The following is a 23,491-nucleotide window of genomic DNA, read 5'->3' on the forward strand; positions in this document are numbered from 1 at the left end:
TATATATGTATATATGTGTGTATAGATAGATAGATATAGATATAGATATCCCTCCCTCCTTCTCTCTCTCTCTCTCTCTCTCTCTCTCTCTCTCTCTCTCTCTCTCTCCCGCTAAGCTGCCTACTAGTCAAAAAAGAGACAACTGATGGCCCTGTATAGTAGACAAGGGATTCTCCTTATTATGCCTCCGTCCCTCCTCTGTTTTAAAGTGCCTTTCAATGTATTCAGTCTCTTTGCTGCATTTGATATGAATGTTGTTGATCTTAAACAAAAACTTATTTAGCTGTGAGCTCCTGGGAAGCTAATAAGCACATTGTATTCATCTCTGTTTCCTCAGCACCTGACTATACCTGGCACCCTGCAAGTGCCTGCCAGATTGACAGTAAAATGGAAACATATTGTTGATATCCAAAACAACAGATTTGCATCAACAGGAGAGTAAAGGAGGTTCTTTCTGGAAACAAAATGGCAAAATATAGCACAGTCCATGGAGAGCCAGCATTCCCTCACATTCCCCAGCATCTCAAAGGACAGTTAGTCTACAGAAGGAATGGCTGAGAAACCTAACTTGTGCTGCTGCCCTTTCTAAGGGTCAAAGGAAAATGGCCTTCCAAGCCAGGGTTTCTGCATCTGGGTGGAGCACTTCATGGCTGCGGGCCAAGCCAAAGAGAACTTCAGAAGACACCTGAGAACCCTGGAACCCTATCATTGTGGGGGCCCCACTGGAACCCTATCATTGTGGGGGCCCCACTCCCACTCTCTGCCACTCCCATCCGGCTTCAAGATCTGCCCTTGCATGAGCGCCACACTAAGCATACACAGATCAGGGATCCTGGGAAGGAGCAGGCCGGAAGTGAGGTAGGCCCACATCACTGCAGCAGCAGCCCTGTAGACACCCTCACACAAGGCAAAGGAGAGTGATGGGATGCAGAGGATGGGTAGGAGAGCAGAGGCCCAGCAGAACCTGCCTGAGCACTTGGCCCTCAGCCTCCCTTCCATCCAGTTACTGTACTGTCTCAGTCCATCCAAGATGGTATGGCAGTTTACTTTTTTTTTTTCCTGGACATTCGATATGGGTGATAAGGAAGGATCTAAGGCAAGTCCTGACTTTTAGGAGGTGGCGCATCTGCAGCAGGGATGCGAGGGTGTGCTAAGGGGCCAAAGATAGCAGGGAGGGCTAGGAATGTAGCTCAGTGGGTAGAGTGCTTGTCTGGTGTGTAAGAAGCCCTGGGTTCTGTCCTCAGTACCTCAGAGCTGGGTGTGGTGGTGCAGGTCTGCAACACCAGCTCTCAGAAGGCAGAAGCAGGACAGAAATTCAGGTTATTCTTGACTACATAAGTGAGTTTGAGGCCAAGGATACACAAGATCCTAAGAGAAACACACACACACACACACACACACACACACACACACATACACACACACACATACACACACACACACACACACACATACACACACACACACACACACACACACACACACACACACACATACCAAAACAAAACAGTGGTGGCACTTAGCTCTAGCAGAAAGAACCTTGGCTGGACTGGCAGTCGGGAGTCAGGTCTTCCAGGCCAGCTGGGTCAGAGTAAGCTGTGTGCTTTGAACGAGTGGCATTCCTTTTCTGGTCTTTGGTTTCCTAACTCAGGGACCAGGTCACCTCTAAGGTCCTTCCAGAAGTGACATCCTGGAACAGGGCAGGTTTCTGCTATGACATTCCTTTCCTCTGGGTAGCTATAAAGATTTCCCTCCATCCTTGTAGCTTCATCTAAGGGGAGGGAAATGGCCCTTCTATAATCTCCTCTGTTGTTGCCTTCCTCCCTCCAGGTGTCTATTGATTGGAATGTAGCCTCCAGAGCTGCAGTTAAGTTGATTCCCTGTCCAAGACCATAAGAGAAGCTGCCCACTAAGAATCCAGGTGCGTGAGTCTTTCCCAAGCCTCACCCCTCGGCTCCAGCCACTCACACACCTGGAGTGCATTTCTTTCCTCTCCTGGGACCCAAAACTGTTGGCTCCTCTGAGCCTTGCTGGGAATTTATTTAACCTTGTACAGGAAACCTACACAAACCAGCACCATCCCCACCATAGCCGATCCTATTTCCTGTCTTTCGGGTGTTTAGCACCTAGAGTCACATTATATGCGCGCGCGCGCGCGCGCGCGCGTGTGTGTGTGTGTGTGTGTGTGTGTGTGTGTGTGTGCGAGCGCGTTCGAACGCAGGCATAGCAATTTATATGTAAGCATATCTATCTTTATCTATAAGATATAACAATGGGCATTCTTCTGAAAGCTGCAGGTCAACAGCGAGTTAAGGAAAGCCCCACAGAGTCCCTTCCACACCTGCCATGCTATGGAATCCCTAGGGCCCGGGTGGCCGTCTCCAGGAAGGGGGGGGCTAGAGGACAGTGAAAACATACGAACGTAGCTTCTTGTGGCAAGCAAATGGTACTCAGTCAAAAGTCAGGTGTATGAATGTCTCTTTCCACTCACAGGCTTACACGCCCAAGTTTAAAAGAACTTCAGCTGTTAATGATCACCACGCCAGCTCACACCTTTAATTCCAGCCCTGGGGGGGGGGGGGGGAGCAGAGGCACTCAGGTCTCTGTGAGTTTAAGGCCAGCCTGGTCGACATAGCAAGGTCCAAGCTAGACCTTGTCTTAAAAAAAGAAAGAAAGAAAGAAAGAAAGAAAGAAAGAAAGAAAAAGAAAAGAAAAAAAGGGGAAAGAAAAAGTCTTTGCCTAGCCCAACTTTGTCATGTTAGGAGTTCTGGAAGCCCAAGGAGATTAAATTTTCACAAAGTCACACAGTTTATTAAGAGGAGACTCAGAAAGAAAATGAAGGTGCACAGATGCATGAAACACCGCACCCACACTCTGCCTGCTCAAACCAGGCGAATGAAGCGGCCATGTAGATAGAGTTAATGTGGAACAGGAGGGTGGCTTCTGCCCTCTCAGTGCACCCGGGGTCTTGGTCACCCTGAGATGGGGACACGGCAGTCAGTCTGAAGACCAAAAAGATCTCATATTCTCATTCCTAAACTGAACCCTGGGACGCGGCATTTTTGACTCATGATTGAGGCTTTGGTTAAGAAGCTTCCGCGGTGCCAGCCCACACTGGTCATTTTTAGGCCAATGCGGAGGCTGAGTCCTCAATTCTATACGCTCAGCCCAGGTTCTAGAATGTACAGTAACAGGAAGAATCAGGGTGGATACAGGCCGTCCTTGGCTGCTTCCTCCTCAGACGCCACAGCCCTGTCATCAGCCGGAATGAAACCCACATCTCAGTCATCTACCGTCCACCACGCCATATGGGCAGGGGTGTGCGCGGCTCTGAGGTCAGTTCTGATTGGCGCTGGAACCCATGGTGATAAATTTTTAGCAGTAACTATTATGTTCAGGGAAAGAAAATCACACACACACACACACACACACACACACACACACACACACACTTTCATCTTCTCAGAGTACATGTTACATGAAAGTGTGAAGGGCTGAGCTGAAAAAGAGACCAGACTGTGTGCGCGCACATTGAACGTCCATTATAGAGATCTGTCAAATGGGTAATCCAACCCCCAAAGACTGGGACATTCGCTCAACAGGGTTCCTATTCTTTCCAAAATTGTGTGTGCGTGTGTGTGTGCGTGCGTGTGCGTGTGCGTGTGTGTGTGTACTTATTGTGTTGCGGTCACTCTATGAGGTTAATGACATAACCAACCAAGTCACATTCTGTCTCCTAAAGAACGAGGGGGTGGGGTAGTGGGGGGGGGTAGCGGCGCGGGGGGGGGGGGGGGAATAGCTTATTCTAGTTCAGCAGGGGCAGAATCTACCCAAGTACAAGCAGTTGCTCTGGAAGCCCAAGGGGATGCCACAGTTATTTTTTTGGGAGCGGAGAAAGCTCCCTGGAGGGCTCACAAGATGCATCTGGATGGCAGACGACGGCTCCAGGAGGTCTGGAGTGCCCTGGCCAGGACACCCAGGGGTGACAAGCAAGCAGCCCCCAATACTCTGGTGATTTAGGAGGAGTCCCACGCAAGTGAGGCAAAGCAAAGCAGGGGGGGCGGGGCGGGGAGAGCGCCCCTCGAGCCTGCTCTGCGTAGCCCCATCCTTATCTCTGTCTTTCAAGGGGCTCTGAGTGAGACTCTTCTCAAGCCAGTTTCTTTCCACTCACTGAGAGCTAGAGAAAGAGAAAAAAAATCACCCTGGGAACAAATTCCTGTCCACAACAGTCTATTTTCAACTTCAAAATTACTCAATTCAGCACTAATTTTTCCGGGATCCCCACATCTGGGACTTTTTCTTCGGGAGGATTGTTGCAGTTGGGGCTTTTGTTCTAGGCGGCAGCCCCTCTAACCCCCTTTTAATCGCGCCTGTTCTAAAACAAAGAGGAAAAAAAGCAGGACGGGAGGCAGTTCCCTCGGCCTCTTACCCTAGCTCTGCGGTTAACACTCAGCAATGATCCTACAAGCCTGGAATCTGAGGAATTTCCTGCCCGGTGCTCCCTGGAAGAGCTGAGAGAGACCCAGCAATTAGGCCTCCAGTTTCCATTCCTGCCTCCACCGCAGTCAGCGGACTGAGTGAAAAGCGGGTGGAGGTGCCGAGAGGAGAGGACAGCAGGGACGTCTGGGCCCATGGTCATTAGCCCCCCCAACCCCCCCGCCCCCCCCCCCATACACACATCTTATCCTTTGCCGGCCTGAGAGAGTGGGAACGGTACAGGACATAAAAAGTTGTAAGCCTTCCCGAAGCCCACTCGTTTTTCCTGCAGCTGTACCTGTGTTTTTCTCCCCCCAACACCTCCATCCTGCTCACCCCACCCTCTCCAGGCTATTGTCATCCGCCCTGAGCCCACGTTCTCATCGTGTGTTGATTCCTCTGATCCATGCCTGGACAGTGCCGGTTCCAGCGAGTGGGTCACAGGACTGCCCCAGGCAGGGGATTTCTCAGAGGCCGGGTAGAGGCTAAGGACCTCTATATTTTGCTCCAAGCCAGAGACAAGAGAGGCAGGAACAGGAGAGCCGTTCCTTCCCAAGGTGTCTGAGTGAACCCTAGCTACCGCGGGGGCTGCAGCAGCAGCTGCGGAGCCAAGTTCTCCTCTCAATAGGTTTTGTTCTGGCTAAAATCAGTTCATATGCTCTCGTGACGTATCATTTTGGTGGCTGGATTCCAGGTACTGGGGCAAAAGCAGCCTGGGATTTAAAAACTTGCCACAAATAGTTCCCAAACTGGCCAAGCCATGCCCTTAGCGGGGCCTGCAGGGAGCACAGCATCTGTGTGGCCTCCTGCTGCACAGACACACACACACACACACACACACACACACACACACACACACACACACACACACACACCACAACTTTCCCCTCTGGACTCTAGAGATCCCTGCAGTCCAGGGGCCTGCTGGGAGCACTTCCTCATTCTGGCTGTCTCATTTTTTTTCTCTCACCAACGGGTCACTATGTCTCTCTAGCTTACCTGGAACTCACTGGATCCTCCTGCCTCAGCCGCTCAAGGGTTGGGTGTGAACCAGGCCTGGCTGATTGTCTCATTCTTGATAACCTTCCACGATCTTCCACGTAACCCCTCTACTGTCTCTCTTGGCCAGTCACAGGACTTCTCTGTGTTTCCGTCTGCCCAAAGTCTTAGAAGTGCTACCAGTAGGAAGCCGCCTCAAGCCCTTCCCTCCCTGCCTTCAGAACAATTCCCGTCTTAGTTCACAGCACCAATGGGTGGCTTCTCTTCCCCTCGCCGCAAGGCTGGGAAGACAGTCAGTGCGCAAGGCCTCCATCCCCTGGAATTTATGGAGACTCTTGACTATGCTCATGCAGTAAGGGGATTAAAATGGCAGCTTCCTGCTTCCTTTCCCTTCGCTTCCCTTCCCACCCAGTCTCTGCTCTCAACACACTCTACCAGCCTCAGAGGAACTAGACTCCGAAATCTTCCACTACTTCGATGGGACTAGAGTCACTCATCTACAAATTTCCTCCAAGTCAAGACATTTGCCTTTTACGGGCCAATTGCCAGTTCCCCCACCCCTACCCTGCCCTCACATTCCCTTCAAACAAAGCTTTCCTGTCAGGTTTGACCCTGGTGGAGATTCTTAAATGGAATCTTTTTTTTTTCCCCTTTCCCCTTCCTCTCTTAATTCTGAAGGGTCTTTTGTCTTGTAAGTCAAACAGCTCAGACTGAGAGGGCTGGTCCTCTCTCTCTCTCTCTCTCTCTCTCTCTCTCTCTCTCTCTCCCTCCCTCCCTCCCTCTCTCTCTCTCAAGCAACTGGGAAAGAATTTGGGGAGGGGCACTAGAGGAGGTGGGCACAGGCCTGGCAAATTCAAGGCCAGCCTGGCAATATATGAAATCCTCCCTCTAAAAATAAAAACAAATTTTAAAAAAGTATGGGGTTGGGGGCAGTGAAGGGGCCAATTATGAATATATTTTCTTCCTCAAAAAAAAAAAACTATGTAAGTAAAAAAAAGAGGAAGACCTTGAAAAATGTGAAAGGAAAAGAAGATCCTGAAAGATCAGGGGAGCAAAAGGAGGAATGGAAAACAAGGGGGGAGGGGTGGTCTGCAGACTCCTGAGCAAAGGAGAGACAAGATGCCCTAGTGACAAGTGTCCTTTGAGCAGCTTCTCCAGAAAAGAGCTAGATCCCCACCCAGGAAAGCTGGCAGGCCTAGCTCCACCCGAGGACCTCACATGCACATCACTCACTGTGATGAGTGGATGCGGGATTCTACAATACAAGGCTCCACAGACCTTTGTTACCTCCAGCCCCAGGAGGAAACAAGTGATTGGTGGGAAACCAGCAAAGAAAGAAACAAGAACAAGAGAGGAGAGAGCCAGTCTCTCTCGAGTTGAGAAACAGGTGTGTCAGAGGCAGCTCTCCTTACCCTGCCTCCTCTGTCTTCCTGAGACATGGTTTGTTCTCTCCCTGTCTGGCCAGGCAAAACAAAATCAGTGAAATGCTGCCAGTTCTCAGTGACACTGAAGATGATTATCCATGGGGGGAAAAAAATCTTAATCCTGGGCAAGCTTTTGCATCCAGAATGTTTAAATATGAGCAAGGAATTAGAAGCTTGCTTAAATAGCATCCAAATCAATTTTTTAAGAACGCAAACAAGCCTGGTTAACATCCTTATACCAACATGGTGAATTCTACAGTGAGTGTGGAAAAGATTAAAGAAATCGGGTTAGCGGGTGTTAACATGTTGAGGTGCTCTCCTTCTGTGCAGTCCAGGGGGTTAACTGCAGGCGACCTTTAATCTGAGGAGCTCTCTGGAGTCTCTGGTCCACCTTGACGGAGCCTCTAATGGAAGGCTAGAGATGATTCCTATTATTTGTTTCCATGAAACAGTAGTTGGCATTTTCTCTGCTTTCTTACTACTGGCCAAGCGGCTACACTGTATTATACAGCTTAACTCATTTAATTAGTTTATTTGCTCCATAAAAGATTTGAGGTAACATAAATAGACACATCTGGTCAGTAAGATAAAAAATAAACCTAAGGGAACAAAGAGAAATGGGGATAGTGATGATTTGGGGGGGGAAACTTAGGTTGCAGTGTGTGTGTGTGTGTGTGTGTGTGTGTGTGTGTGTGTGTGTGTGTGTGTGTGTGTAAGAGAGAAAAGATACTGAGGGCCTCATCAGAGATGTACTGGTAGGGTCAGCTCTAGATTTTAAGCAGCAAATACAAAGAACAAAAATTCAAAAAACTCTCTGACGTAATTTACACATTTGAAAATATTTTATGTGTCTGCCTATTTATGTGTCTGCCTGTGTGCCTGTGAACTGCATGCGTGAATGGCGCCTTCAGGGGTCAGAAGCCATCAGATCCCCAGGAACTGGAGTTACAGGCGCTTGGTTGGTTGTGAGGCTCTAGGTGGGTGCTGGGGACTGAACCAAGGTCCTCTGGAAGAGCAGCCAGGGCTCTTACTGACAAGCAGCTTCTTAAGGCCCCATTTAGAAACTGGGCAGGAGGCGGGGGCAGGGTGGCACACATAAAGACTAACCAGAAGGTCTAGTGCAGAACTGTCATTGATGGAGCCTCAGGAAAAGAGGCTCACGTGGTAGAGCCATCTCCTGGGCAGCATTCTTCAGTGCACACTACAGGCACAGTGCCAAAGGCTCAGCTCAGTCAGGGCAAAAACTATTTGGTCTTGGTTGACAACTCACTGCCCTGGTGCCTGGCTCTCTAAGGATAAAACCCAGAGGATTTCCAGGAATGGAGCGGAAGTGAGCAGTCGCAGAGGCGGGTTAGATGTGGCATTAGACATAGAGAGCCCCAACGATGCCTCCAGGCATAAGTGTTGCCCCTTTGGACCTTTGAAGGGACAAGGAGATGGCCCTGCCATCCAAAGGCTGAGGCAGGCTTTCCCTTCAGGAAGATTTTCTTTTCTTCATTTTCTACCTTGTTCTGAGGAGCCGGGACTACAGGAGGGGCAAAGGACCAGACAGGCATGTCTGTGGCTGGCATTCCTGGCTGCCTCTTTGAAGTTTTCTTGGTGAGTGAGGGATGGGGAAAGAATGGAAGGCGCTAGGCAGAAATAGGCCAGATCTTAGGCCAGTCCCCTGACACAGGCAGGACTAAAGAACCCGCAGTGTGTTACTTAATTATCTGTAAATGGTTTTTGTTCCTGTCTTTAAACATTTACCTCTATTGAATCATCTTCCTCCTTCCACCTCCCCCCTTTACAAGCTATCTCCTTTTCTTTGCTGTTGCTATGGCAACAACTCCAGGCATATAACTGCTCTCGGATTTTAAATAAAAGTTGAGACCTCTCCTCTCTCTCTCTCTCTCTCTCTCTCTCTCTCTCTCTCTCTCTCTCTCTCTGCCTCCCTCCCCCCTCTTTTTCCTCCCTTTCTAGGGATGAGGTTTGTCTCTCATTTCCTCTTCTCTTCACCTTCCTGGCTGCCTTTCCCACTCTTTATCCAGTCCTGTCACCTCTGCTTTCCACCAGCCTCCCGTCTAAGCCCTCTTCTGTAATCTTTGGGCTTCCAAACTGATCTTAACCTCCTGGCAGCCATGATAGGGGAAAAGGTCGAAAAAATATGGGCATATCTGGGGAAAGCAGGAGAGCTGCTGACAGCCGGGGACCTGAGGCAGGGTCATCCTGTGATCTCTGGGGACCGCACCCACCCTTCCTCTCTGGACCTCAAATCCTCCGGCAGATATGGGCAGCAGGCTCCTTACGTCGCCGACCACCATCAGCTTTGCGCAGGGAAGGAAAAGCCACCTGTGCAGAACTGGAGGAGGCAGGGGTTTTCCAGGATGTGGTGGCCGCTGCTGAGAAGGGTGGAGGGCTATGGTAGAGCCTGCAGCTCCGTGTTTTTATTCTGTTTGTATCCTGGGGGGGGGGGGGGGATAGGTGAATGAAATCTTAGCTTTCAAACTGTACTCTTATGGTGCCCAGGGCCTGGGAGATGGTTCAGCAGATATTTTAGGAACAGGAGGGAGGGTGTCAGGTAAGAAGGCAAGATGAAGGCAAACATCTGAGACTCTTATCGGCCATCCCCAGAAGTCAGTGTTTGCCTGGATGTGTAAAGCAAGGACATGGTAGATCTTCCAACAGTTCTTCAGGGAACCCGAGCCTCAGCCCTGAGATGCCACATGGCCCCGTGCTTGTCACCTTCCTAATCCAAACCTCGGACAGAAACATAAATCACGGCTTAAACAGGAAGCTTACCATTTCCAAAAGAGACGAGAGGATGAGACATTTCCTCACCATTATCATTAACTTAAAATCTCTCAGTCTTATGAAATATTGATCAAGGATATATGTGCGAAAGGGAGGGAAAGACATGTGGCAATTTTGGAAAGCCTGCAGCAGGGAGGTCAGGCTTTTCTCCTTCCAGCTTCTTGCCATGCGAGCTCAGTGGTCCTGGGTGGGGCAACTTCACAAGGCACTTCTGGAAGCATCTGAAGGATCATTTTCTGTTGCACCTAGTGAAGGGGTGGCCACTGGCTTTCGGTGAGTAGAAGGCAATGCAGAGAAGGCCCCCATCAGGGGTCAGCTATCTATACCTACTGACGTTCTGAGCCCCAGTTTCTTTGCCCTTAAATCCATATTGTATACTTAACACTTATCTGTGAGTGCTGATGTCAGGCACCGGGGTGTAAAATACAAGACCAAGACAAAGAAGGACTGTGTCACCTATAATTCTCTGAAGCTTTTGTTTTGTTTTGTTTTCAAACCAGGGTTCTCTGTGTAACCTTGGCTGGCCTGGACTTCCTTTGTAGACCAGGCTGGCCTCACAGCGATCCACCTGCCTCTGCCTCTTGAGTGCTGGGATTAAAGGCGTGCGCCACCACACCTGGTTTGTCACCTATATGTTCTACTCTCGGGGTGGGGGCTAGGGTAGCAATGAGCTCTTGCTCTAGCTGGGAAAGGTTCATAGAACCCGGTCTCCTGGTCCTCTCTCATTCCGCACCATTAAATATTAAGATCCAAGAAAACAGTAAGACTGACATAGACAAAATCATCTCAGAGGCTGCCCTGGGATTATCAATGTAGTCTCAACTGTCACCCTGAGCTGGTGGCGCGGTCACACTGGAAGGAGTTCTGGATTTGACTCCAAATTTCATGTTCCTCTCTTTTCCGGAAATAAAGGAAGGGCATGTTCACTCTGGATCATAAGCAATACCTGGCAAGCTCCTCGTTTGCCACTGGGCAACCTCAGGCCCTGAGAGAGCGAGCAGCTTTGCCCAGGCGGACGAGTTGAGGAGATGCTAATCTGGGCAAGCTGAGCAACTCTGGGCAATGAGGGGGAGAAGCTACTCAGAAGAGGGGAAAAAAGATGAGGCGAAGGACCAAGGACCCAAGAGTCAAAATTTTAGGAAGTGGAAGAAGGGATGGAAGTGGGGGGGGAAGGGGGGACACAGCTGGTGACTATGAATATGTAAGGAGCTGTTTTCAGATGAAAAAAGTGAACTAGACAACTTGATGCTGGGGGGGGGGTGTGATGAGGGGGCAGGGGGGAGGGTGGTAACCTGTGAAAGGAAAGAAGATAATGAACAGAGAAAAGGGGCTAAGAAGAGCTGCCTGCTGCCTGGCGACTAGACCTCACATGGGCATCACTGTGGGCCTGGCTGCAAGATTTCCTGACTCACTCCATCACCTAAACAGTCACCCTCCCTAGTGGAGAAGATTCTGGAATTCCATCCTCCTCATCCTCCCACTACACCCCCCCCCCATCCCTCCTTCTCCCACACTTCCTCCATCCTGCCTCCAACCACCAGTGTAATGTCCAAGCTTGTTTGTTGTTAACTGGCTGATCCTGAGGACATTTAGGAAAACACGCCCCCCCCACACACACACACTCCTTGGGTCTCTACTGTCTCTTTACCTCTCCCACAGGCTGTCCTTTAGGGATAGCTGGGGTCCCTTGCACCTTCCCTTCCTACCATATCAGGCTCCACTCAGCCCCTTAAACACTTTACTAGCTCTATTTTTCCCAACGAAGAAAAGCTACAGCTGATGAAAGAGCCTGGAGTTTGCTGTTTGTTCTGTTTTTGTTTTGAACAACACATAATCCTGGGCCTCAGGGAACTTGCAACTTTGCTGGAAAACTTAAAGGTCAATGCTTTAAAACTGAGACTAGCGAGCCTGTAAACTGAGACGGATGGGAGGGCTTCTGAGGAAGGGATCTCTGGAGAAGGGAAAACTCCATGCTGGGGACAGATGCCAGGTCCTGGGGGTGGGGGTGGGGTGGAGAGCGAGCAAGAATAAGAAGCCTTCCATCAGGAAAGTTTTAGTCTTTCTTTAGAGCCCCACAACCTGGAGGTAGATGGCCTCGGTTTTTGTTTCTTCCCCTCCCCCACAGCTCAGCTCTGGTTGCCCTCTGAGATGATTAAAACCAAAAGAATTTCAGTGTCTGGAATTCACTTTTCACCACGATGCCATTTGCTTCCTTTTTCTCTCCTGCAGTTTTTCCTCTTGGGAGAGCTGTTTGCTTCACTCCTTTCTTCTGGCTCTGAGACGATTCCCAGTATACACCAATTAACTTTGTTTTCATTTTGGGGGTGTGGGGGGGGCGCTGAAGGGACAGGGGGTTTGGATGTCTCAGGCAAAGGGGAAAGAGGAAGGATGGGTGGAGGGACCTTGATCTTGCTGGTTAAAATTCCCAGAAAAAGAAAAGAGGCGAAACAGCTTTCAGAGAAAGAAATCTGCCAAATGTTTATATTCCCACAAGACTGCAAAACCTTTTCATAGACCAAAGCTAAAGTTCAGAGGAAAGCCAGAGCATGCTTCTTCAGGGAGAAAATTTTTATCAACATGAATACATAAGCACTCACAGAGCCTTCTTGGGGTCCCCACATCCCACACAGGCCAGGCTATTGCCTCACCCCCGCACCCCCCAACCCCCGGCAATGTGTAGCAGGATGTGCAGTAATAAGTATGTCTATGTATCTGTTATTTGTGGTGGGGACTGTATGAGTGTGGGAATATGTACGGGTGTGTGTGGTGTGTGTAGGTATGAATGCACGTGTGCACGTGCACAGGGGTTGGGGAGTCCCTTCACATCTTACCCCAAGCCCATGCCAGATCTAAAAATGTATTAACATATCTTCTGCCCCTCTGGGTCCTGAGCAAAAGCTGTGCCTCCTGGCTCTCTAGCTGGCTTTCTGAGAGAGGCCTTTCTGACAGTGGCTCACAAGATAAAACAGAAGATCCAGGGCCGGTCTTTGACAAACTCCCACTGGACAGCAGTTGGAAAACCGTGTGTCCCTAAAGTGTCTTAGAGAATAAATGACCTTCTCGTTTTATGCTAGGAAAGGCCAAGTCACTAAGGCCATTCCATTAGGAGCACAGTGGGGCTAAAACCCTCCTCTGTAGTCACAGTTCAGTGCTATTTCCACAGTTCCTCCAAATGTAACTTTCCTTGTTCTAGTGCCCAGGAAAGAAGGAGCCGCAAGCCTTCTCCAGCTCAGTAAGATAAACCTTTTGCTATACAGGAGCCTAATGCTTGAAGCTAATGATGCCCTTACACTCTGAGTGGGAGGCAGCCCCCAAAGAAACAGCTTGATTTGTGGAGAGAAAAGGGAAACTTCAATGGGATCAGTAACCTAGCTGTCAGGGCTCTGCGTACTGGGAGTGCTGCAGAGGCACCCTATTGATCCCACCCTCCACCTAGGAAATGGAGAAGGTCCTCTCTCACCAGCTTTATTAAAATAAAAATAAAAATAAAATGGAGGAGCTGGAGAGATGATGGCTCAGGGGGTAAGAACATTGTCAATTCTTCCAGTGGTCCTGAGTTCAATTCCCAGCAACCACGTGGTGGCTCACAACCATCTATACTAGAGTCTGATGCCCTCTTCTGGTATGCAGATGTGCATGCAAATAGAGCACTCATACATAAAATAAATAAATAAAAATGTTGGGGCTGGAGAGATGGCGCAATGGTTAAGAGCGCCGCCTGCTCTTCCAAAGGTCCTAAGATCAATTCCCAGCAACCACATGGTGGCTCACAACCATCTGTAATGTGATCTGATGCCCTCTTCTGGCCTGCAGGTGTACATACAGGCAGAGCACTGTATACATAATAATTTAAAAATAAGTCTTTTAAAATAAAATAAAATGGAACCAGCCTTCCTGCCCTTTGCCAGGCACGGGCTAGCTGCATTCAGCCCTGGTGACAACTGTGGGAGAAACAGTAGCTGTCATTCACAACCATGCCAGAGGCTCGCTCATTTATATGTTAAACAAAACAGCCTCACATTGTCCATGATTCTCATTTACCAAAAAGGAAACTGAGATTTGGAGAGGTCTTAATGCCGGCTAGTGGCAATGTAGTAGAAAGCATGCATGTCCTGGAGCCAAGCCCAGGTTGGTGGAGAAGGATCCTCGTGGTAGAGCCCATCGTCTGCTTCTGGATCTGTGAAGCCCAGGCCACATTGGTTTTCAGGGTTTCTTTTGGTTTCCTTTTTTTTTTTCTTTAGATACACTCACAAATAAATAAAACATCACACACCAAAATTAACCAGACCCAAAGTCTACACAATTTAACGAACTTCTACTGTTAGAATTAGCCTTTGAAGCAGAAGCTGTGGGGATCTGATATGTTTTAGGGACTTATCCACCACCAGCCCACCAGCCCCCCCCCCAAATGCACAACAGCATTAGGACAAAAAAAAAACAATTAACATTATATTCCCTTTCATAATTCATGCCCATTACCTGCACTGACGTCTTTCTCAACCTTTTATATTTAGCCTTTCTTGTTCTCTTTTCTTCAGTTACCTACAGGAGTATTTGTATGTATGTATGTATATGTGTGTATGTTATTATGTGTGTGTGTGTGTATGTTATTATGTGTGTGTATGTATTGTGTATCTATGTATGTATGTATGTGTGTGTATATATATGCAATTGTGTGGCTTCACTTAGATATTACAGATTCTAAGTCCCTCCATTCTCCTGCAAAGTTTTTGACTTCATTTTTCCTTGAAGCTGAGTAGTATCTTATTTTTTATAAGTATCAAACTTCCATTGCCTGTTCATCTGTTAATGGACAGCTAGGTTGGTTGAAATTCTCTGCTATAGTGAATAAAGCAGCCGTAAGCATGAGATGAGGGCCAGGTAGGGAACACACTCCATCAGAGGTTTGTGTCCCAGCCCAGTTCCATGTTGGAGTCACTACGACAGACACGCCATCTGAATGTGTACCCTTTATTTATCTCCAAGTAAAAAGTGCAAGGAAGGGCTGGAGAGATGGCTCAGCAGTTAAGAGCACTGACTGCTCTTCCAGAGGACCCTGGTTCAATTCCCACCAATCATATGGTAGCTCACAACTGTCTGCAACTCCAAGATCTGATACCCCCAGACATACATGCAGGCAAAACACCAATGCACACAAAATTTAAAAAATTAAAAAAAAGAAGTGCAAGGAAAACCTGGTGGTCAAGCAATGGCCTTAGGCCTGGAGGCCGCAGTTGGCGCAGCGCCTCCCCTTTCTCTTGCCTATGTCTAACCATGTGGGTCAGAACTGGACTTAACCTGATGTAGTGAGGGCCAGGTACTCATTCTTCCTGAACTCAGCAGATCCCAGTCAAGACTCTCCTCATCTCTACAATGAGGGTAGTAAACATTTTGTGACCCGCAGGACACAGCTCCCAAGTGAAGGCGATGGGAGAAGGAATGGGCTGTCTTACCCTCCCTCTGGTCACACTATTGGATGGCCACATTCCCATCGCTTCAACCCCCAGGGCGAGTCCTGCTCCTTCCAACAGAGAAAGGTTCTCACCTCTGGGCCCCCAATCACAGCCATGGTGCCACCATCTCAGCTGTCCCCCACTTTTCAGGGAGAGTACACTTCACTCAGACTCCTCAGTAGTCGCCCCTCCCCCCCTCGCCCCTGCATGCTTTGTGGTAATGCACATCTTATCTTCTGCTGTGACCCACAGCAAATGAAGGGACCTACAACACAGATCTCTCAGTACAGAAAGACTATCTCTAGAGCCTTCCCTATCTGCCCACTGGCAGGGCCCTGGTCCTGTGTCCTCCTCACCAGTCCACATGGCCCTCTTGCGGGGCCCCTTCCCTTTGCTCACCGGTCTCGCTCGCTGCCACCTCCCCCCACCTTCCTCTAGCATGTGTCTATCTGCTCTCCCCTCTCTTCCTCTTCCTTCCCGTCCCCTCCATGTTGCTGCTGCAGGCTTGGAGCAGGAGGTTATGAAAATGAGCTTCGTGCCCAGGAGACTGTAATTATCTGCTAAGTGTGAAAGCCAGAGTGATTAATTAAGAGATAATAAAAAGAAAAGGAGGGTGAGAGGGGGGCCTCGTCACTTCGCTTTGATGATAGAACCTGAGGTGAGCCAAGCAATTAGGGGGATCTTTATCGGGAGTTAGCTGTAATCCACAAATTATTAAGCACCAAATGCTTCGGGAGAGCCATGCATTCTTGCCTAGTGACAGACAGAGGACAGCAGGATTAAGAGAGCTGAGAACACCCATCCAGGGACAGGGAGAGCCAGCGACTGGGGCTAGCAGTGTTGCTGGAGGTCGCCACAGAGCAGGCTACCCTCACAGTCCGAAGCCTGGGATTCTAAGCCCATGGCTGGCCTGCCTGCCTACCCTTGAAAAGAGGACCGCCAGCTTGCCCATAGCTCACTGTGCTCCTCTTCACCAGAGGCCCAGCCCTTCCTCTTGAAGGACTGACTGACATCCAGTCCCATTCTTAAAGGAGCAAGGGTTGCTTTACCGCACACATCTGTGGAAAAGTACACATCACACAGGCTGCAGGTATAACTGCCGCAGGGGCCACAGCTGACATAGCACAGTGGCCAGGTCTCAGGGCTTCTAACCACACGCCCCTAATGAGGCAGAACTCCCTGGGGCCTCATGTTTCTCCTGCCAAACTCCCTTCACCTCCCTCACAAGTCTAGCCCTCCTGTCTCCTTCCCAGCTGGCTCCACTCTCCCCTGTTGGACTTTCCCTTAGGGCCTCCTAGGCCCATCTTCCTAACTGACCACGACCCAGTCCAGTATCTCGTTCAGTCTTCCTTTCACATGCCCAACAGACATTCTCTCTGGCGCATCAGCATCATATGAGATCCACCAAGGCCAAGTTGGGCTAGGGACACTCCTTATTTGAGGAGGCCTGAAGTAAAAAAACAAAACAAAACAAAACGAAAACAATGGGGTCTGACCATGAATGGGCCCCGCCCCCACCTCACCTCCACCCTTCTTTTCCTAATAACCAAGCTACCTACACACACACACACACACACACACACACACACACACACACTTGCGTTCCTTTCTCAGCCTGGCCAGTCACAGAGGGAGATGAAGAGTCCCCTCAGGCTATATCTACAGTGGGTGGGAGGGTGCTAGAGCCTCATTCTCCCAGCCCTGGACAAAGACCCTGCAGGGTGACAGCCTCAGGCGGACTTGTAAAGAGAACTTCTTGGTTGCCCTATAAAGTCTGGGAGAGTGTTTACCTCTGACCTCTCAGGCCTTGCTCCTCAATAAAAGGAGCAAGAAATGAACTGTATGGAAAAATTAGAGAGAGTGCAGTTACAACCTCTAATTAGAGTTCCCGAGCAGGAGGAGGAAAGGCTTAAGTTAGACACAAAGAACTTCCCATTTGCTAGGGATTGTCAGAAGGAAAGAGCCAACAACGCTCATCAAATTCCTTACTATTCAAAACAGGGCCGAACACTGACTTCCGAATTCTCGTCAGTAGGCGTCTTGGGAGCCTGAGGATGGGTGTGCATAGAGGATCGATGCTGGTTTGCATTCTTAACCTCAAGTTCTTTCTCTCAAGCCAGATCCGATTGACCTCACCCATCCTTGTGTCTTGCAAACTCCCTAGGCTGATGCTGCCGGTTACCTTTGACTTGCAGAGAGTTGCATGAACACCAGTTTTCTGAGGTACATGAAGAAGCAAGAGAATCCGTGGGGTGCCTCCTCTATAGAGCCAGTGGGAGGCTGGACACACCTATAATCCCAGCACTCAGGAGGCAGAGGCAGGTGGATCTCTGAGTTCGAGGCCAGCCTGGTCTACAAAGCAAGTTCCAGGTCAGCCAGGGCTACACAGAGAGAGACCCTGTCTCAAAAACAAACAAACAAGCAAAGCCAGTGGGAGAAGGCCGGTAGGTTAGGTGTCTCTTATGTCATGTAAGAGCGAGACACTGATGGTTCCCACTGCTCCCAGGTAAGCCGGAGCCTCTTCCTTCTCAACCTCACGTCTTGCTCATGACCCAATTTTTAAACCAAAGCCGGTTAAGGGTCGAGGTTCTCGGTAGAAGCTCTGTCAAATTGTCTCTCCTAAACCTTCCAGGATGAATCATGAGAACTTTTTTTTTTTTTAATGAGTGGAAATGACAGCTCAGGCATGGGAGAGTTTCCAGCAACACACAGGCTGGGACTTTCAACTCTGTAGCAGGAAGCGAGGGAAGACTTAGCCAGGAGGTGGGGCTGGAGTTGGGCAGGTGGCTGGGAGGAGGCCCGATGGGTCAGCCTAGGGGGCTAGAAGGAAGCCCCCACGTCTGCTTCTCCACAGCTAGCACCTCAATGCCTTTGAGTAGGCGGCCCATCAAACTGTTTTAAAAAGCAAGCTCGGCTAATGAATTCTGTTCTCTCTTGGTTCTGGTTAGAAGGCAGACAAAAGCATCCGCTCACACCTCGACATCACCGGTCCCTCAGACAGGCAGCACCAACATCACCTGGGGAGTCTGGTGTCAACACAAAATCTGTGTTTTCACCAGGTCCTTCAAAGCTGAAGACTACTTTTTTTTTTTTTGTCGGAACACAATGAGCTGATGCTTCTAGAGGGATGGGGTTCGAAGTAACAATCCCGGGGAGTCCTTGGCTCCTTCCTCCAGGAGCAGGGGTGCAATCAGGGGCTACCCAGAGCCAGGCCATCTTGCTGCCCAGCACGCCAGCAGCCAGCACAGCCTCAGGCAGAGCCAGCGTGACAGGCGTTCCCTCCCCTGTGCCCTCAGCTTCACACATCCACCAGGAAAGCCAGACTCCCAGCATGCTTCTCATACTTGTCTTATGTCCTGTGCGTGTTTACATATGCGTCTCCCACACCGGGCTGAAAGCCTCAAGGACAAGGACTAAATCTCACTTTTTATCCCCCAGGCGTACAACAACAACAACAACAAAACCAGCTAAGGCTTTTTTTTTTCTAGGGTTCTTCCTTGCAGTGACTCTCTCCGGGCGTCGTGTGCCTAGAAGTATTCAGATAACAAGTCTCCGTTTTGAAAATGAAGACACGATGGCTTACAAATGATGGAAGGACACTCAGTCTCCAGACACAGAGCACAGGCTGAATTCTAAAACAGGGTGCCCCCCCCCAACCCCCAGAGCACCCAACCCCAGGGGTCCCCCATCCCTGAAACCTCAGAGTACAAAGTGCAGGAGTCGCCACTACACTGGTCGCCTCCCTTGGCAGCACTAACACAAGACTCCGTTTGGCTTGATCATTGCTGCTCCTCTCTCATTCTCCCGTTTCCCTCCTCAGATCTGCTTTGCACTGTGAATCCTGAAGACTCAAGCACTGTGCATTATTAATATGGCTTAGTAAGTACCAGACACTTCTGCTTCATCCATCATTTCATTCAATCTCCACAGTCACCCTGGGAGGCAGGGACCGCCATCTGCACTTCGCAGCCGAGGAAGGCAAGGCTCTAAGGCGCACCACGTGGGGGCACCTCTGGCAAAAAAAAAAAAAAAAAAAAAAAAAAAAAGCCTGATACTCCTATAGTCCCTTGGTTAGGAGGTCCTAGGGGACTCAGGGGTACGTGTCTCTAGAGAGTAAGGTATGCTACACCATGCCAGGAGTGATTGTGGAAACGTGTGCAAAACCCCTCAGAGGCAGATGCTACCGGCTTCTCCACGCTCTGCGTAAATGGAGCGCAGCAGCGGTCCGGACGGTCCAAAAGTCATCTCAGCTCGCCTTGGCCGTGCATTGTAATAACTTACCATTTACACAGTAAGATTTTCCTCCCTAGTTATCTCTGACTCATACCAACATTAAAATGAAGTTGCATTCTCACTCCACTCACTGACCAGGTGAGGGAGGTGTCCCCCAGGTGAGCGTCAGCAGAGAGGTGCCATCAGTCCAGCATCGGCCACCAAGGAAGTGATGCCGACGCGAGGGCTGCTCACTTCTGTAAGCGTAGCCACAGCGAGTGGGAGAGGGAGAAAGGGCTCTGGGCACGCCCATCCCACAATACTCAAGTCAAGCCTGGCAGCTGTCCTGAAGGAGTTGGAGCAGAACTGAGGCACAGAACAGTGGGTAAAGGTCCTGGGGCTGGGGATTAGAGCAAAGGAACCTCACTGTCTAGGCAGGAAGCCCTCAGCTGCCTAAACGTGAAGATGAAGGGAACCTCACATTTTCTAAGAGCTCCCACCAGCCAGCATGCCCAGCCCTGGGTTTCTGATGCTTGGAAAATGCCTTCTCCTGCTCCCCTCTGTTTTCACTCCCTCTAGCCCATCTCTTCCTCCCCTACAACAAGCTCCCAGTTAAATAAACAGAATGGGAAGAAACCATTGAAAGTGCCTCACGGTGAGGCAACTTAATGGAGCACACAGACCCCCCCCCATCCGCCCCTCCCCTGGGGTTGTGCATGGAGAATTCAGGGAGGGGGTGGGGGGGGGAACAATAATAAAAACTTGGCTCTAAGCTGATTAGGAGGAGAAAGTTAATTTAGAAATCAGCTCTGCTGGGCAGGGCTGGAGGCTGGGGAGAGGAGAGTGGATGTAAGAGGTTGGGAGGCTTGAGGGAAAGGGTTATTTTATGTAAACTGCCTTTGTTCTTAGAAATCAAAAATCCTTAGGCAGCACCGAAGGCTCAGTCCTGGGGAGCCCTTGGCTCCTTTCTTCTGGAGCAGGGGTAGAATCAAGAGCTATCCAGAGCCAGGCCACCTTGCTGCCCACCATGCCAGCAGCCAGCACAGCCTCAGGCAGAGCCAGCGTGACAGGCGTTCCCTCCCCTGTGCCCTCAGCTTCACACATCCACCAGGAAAGCCAGACTCCCCGCGTGCTTCTCATACTTGTCTTATGTCCTGTGCGTGTTTACATATGCGTCTCCCACACCGGGCTGAGAGCCTCAAGGACAAGGACCGAATCTCACCTTTTATCCCCCAGACCTACAACAACAGCAACAACAACAACAACAACAACAACAAAACCAGCTAAGGCTTGTTCATAGGCTTCCTCCCTCTCCTCCCAGGGCCCCTCAGCAGAGGTTCACCACTGAAACCCTGGAGCTCACCTCCTTGCCGAGGCCCTGAGAAATTCTAAGTGAGAAATTCTAAGAAACTCCGTCCCTAAGTAAAGAGAGCTGAGGCCACTGGCCAGCAGAGAAGCCTAAGGCTCATCGTGAACATGTCAACAGGCTATTTCTCTCAACCCTCCATAGTATAGACTACACCCAGGCTCCGAGCGGACAAATGACAAGTGGTTCAAGCTCATTCAGCTCCAGGCGTCTGGGTAAGGAGGTGCCCCCCTCTTCCCTACTTCAGCTGAACCCTGCTTCCAGGCAGCTTTATCATGCCAAAGGACTCTCCTAGAAACCCTCCGCTTTCCAGTCTCCAAGCTCAGGTCACAGATTGGGGACTTCCAGCAATGCTCCCGCAATGGTTCCTGTTCACTTCTGCCTAGCCAAATTGATTTTTTATTTCATTTGCACACTTTATTTTATTACTTTTTTATTTCACCAGTGGGGTGTCGAGGCGCCATAGTGGCTCTACCAGGTTAAGAGTTTAGAGAAAGGAAAGGTTTCATGGAGAATGACACAGGGACCATGATTTGTTTTTCACACTCTTTAAAAAAAAAAAAAGAAAGAAAAATCAGAAGACCCAAGACTCAAGAAGCAGAGGCAGAAGTTTCAAGAATGTGCAGCGTACATGAGCTACAAAGTGAGGTACATCAAAAGAAGAATGAACCCCAGAATTAGCTGGTTCCCCACTTCCTGCGGGGCTGCCTTTGAACCTTCTAAGCCTTTGGGAGCTTTGGAAGCAGTCTCAGCTTGAGGTCACCCTATCCAGATCTCCCCAGACTATATCCTCAGTGTCCCTCACTCTAAAGTCTTCCTGCCTGCCTGACACCCACACCTTGACACCCCACAGGTGGGCCGGTGGGGATGCTTTTTCTCAGCCTGCTACACCTGGGGACACCCACCCCTAACTCTAAGACCATTTCTCCCAGGGAGCCCATAGCAAAGTCCTCTCAACAGAACCTTCCAGTTCTGGCCTTTACACCACGATAGCAGCTCCTTAATATCAACACACACACACACACACACACACACACACACACACACACACATGCATACATACATGTGAGTGCGCATGCATGCGCACATGCACAGACACACATGCATCTAGGGTCAGTGTGTCATTGTGTGCTTGGGGGTTTTAGTTTCTTGGAAAGAAGGAGCTGAATACTGTTCTTTTATTATTCTATATAATCTGTACCCATTTTCCAAGTAATTATACCAGATTTTCGAAAAACTTAGTTGTCCCCATTTTGTGGAAGAAACTGAGGCCCATAGGTTGAATAACTTCATATAAAAGTTAAAGACCCTTAAGAGTAGGGGTAGTGGGCCGGGCGTGGTGGCGCACGCCTTTAATCTCAGCACTCGGGAGGCAGAGGCAGGTGGATCACTGTGAGTTCGAGGCCAGCCTGGTCCACAAAGCTAGTCCAGGACAGCCAAGTCTACGCAGAGAAACTCTGTCTGAAAACAACAACAACAACAAAAAAGAGTAGAGATAGTATCTCATTTATCTGCAACATACAGTCTGTCCACGAGCTGGGACCGGTAGGGGTAGGGTTCTTTTTTTTTTTTCTTATTAATTTATTCTTGTTACATCTCGATGGTTATCCCATCCCTTGTATCCTCCCATTCTTCCCTCCCTCCCATTTTCCCCTTACTCCCCTCCCCTATGACTGTTCCTGAGGGGGATTTCCTCCCCCTGTATATGCTCATAGGGTATCAAGTCTCTTCTTGGTAGCCTGCTATCCTTCCTCTGAGTGCCACCAGGTCTCCCCCTCCAGGGGTAGGGTTCTATTTGTAGTGCCGAAAGCTGAGCTCCGCCCGGGGCTTGCACATTAGCGCGTGCTCTACCATTAAGCTTCACACCAATCCCATAATGATGTTTGGGGTCAGTGAGAAAACACCTATATCCCAGGAAGCACAAGATTTCATCACCTAGGGGTAGAACTGTACTGTGTGCAAATCCACATTGTGATGGTGACACAGAAGAGGAAAGTGCCTGACGAGACATCTCTCTGAAGGCAGCACCACCACTATTCCACCCATGACCGTACAGTTTTGACCACTAAGCCATCCATCCATGACTGAACATTTCTGCTGAGGAAAGGAATTAATTCTGCACCCCTCCCCGCCTCCCATCCTCCAGTTAGGATATACTCCTCATATTGCCTCAGAAGGAAATGCAGGCCAGAGAGAACAAGCAATCCTGTCCTAAAGAAGAATTTATTATTCTTAAGCCAAGTTAGGGAGCTGGGGAAAGAGATAACACACACAGACCAGCTTCTTGAAATAGCCCTGCTGGGCCTTGCGTTCTGCGGAGACTCAGAATTCTACTATCCCTTTTCTGACTCAAAAATCCACGCCCCCCCCCCCCCAGCATTCTGGGAGACTCTGACAGCACCTTCCCAGGGCTCAGACTCAGAGCAAAGCAGCAGTATTATCTCCCAGAAAACTAATGGCAAATGGCATTTGCCAGAGATTTCTAGCCCAGATTTAAGACCTTCCATCTTGAAGAGGGCGGCTGGCTGCAAGGCCCATTTATTTCAATACCATCCCAATTTTGTTGAATGGGTTTGAGAAGGGGCAGAGACGGATGAGCGCTGCAGTCCCCAGGGACGAGCGAGGTTAATAAAAAGTTGCTGAAGAAATCAAACGTATAGGAAAGGGGAAACCGGGAGCGCCTTGCACATGGGAGAAGCTGGTAGACACAGAGAGAGAATAGACTAGAAAGAGAAATGATTTTCAGAGGCACCGAGAAGCGGCAGAAG

The 23,491-nt window shown here is 49.6% G+C and overlaps 1 protein-coding gene across 6 annotated transcripts in view; it reads right to left on the bottom strand.

Annotated features, from left to right (window-relative positions):
- The window catches only part of KIRREL1 (kirre like nephrin family adhesion molecule 1), a 96,860-nt gene that overhangs the window by 66,829 nt on the left and 6,540 nt on the right, over window positions 1-23,491 (bottom strand). Inside the window, exon 1 of one of the 6 annotated variants that reach the window (XM_084768405.1) lies at window positions 5,476-5,612. The exons of 4 other annotated variants lie outside the window; for them this stretch is intronic. In XM_084768405.1, coding sequence (XP_084624531.1) covers window positions 5,476-5,549 — 74 coding nt within the window. In that variant the 5' untranslated portion in view covers window positions 5,550-5,612. Of the gene's footprint in view, window positions 1-5,475; window positions 5,613-23,491 lie in introns of those variants that run through there. One more of the 6 variants, XM_084768406.1, reaches the window with a different exon arrangement.

Source organism: Acomys minous, assembly GCF_964271855.1.
Source record: "Acomys minous genome assembly, chromosome: 19".
NCBI classification, from domain to species: Eukaryota; Metazoa; Chordata; class Mammalia; order Rodentia; family Muridae; genus Acomys; species Acomys minous.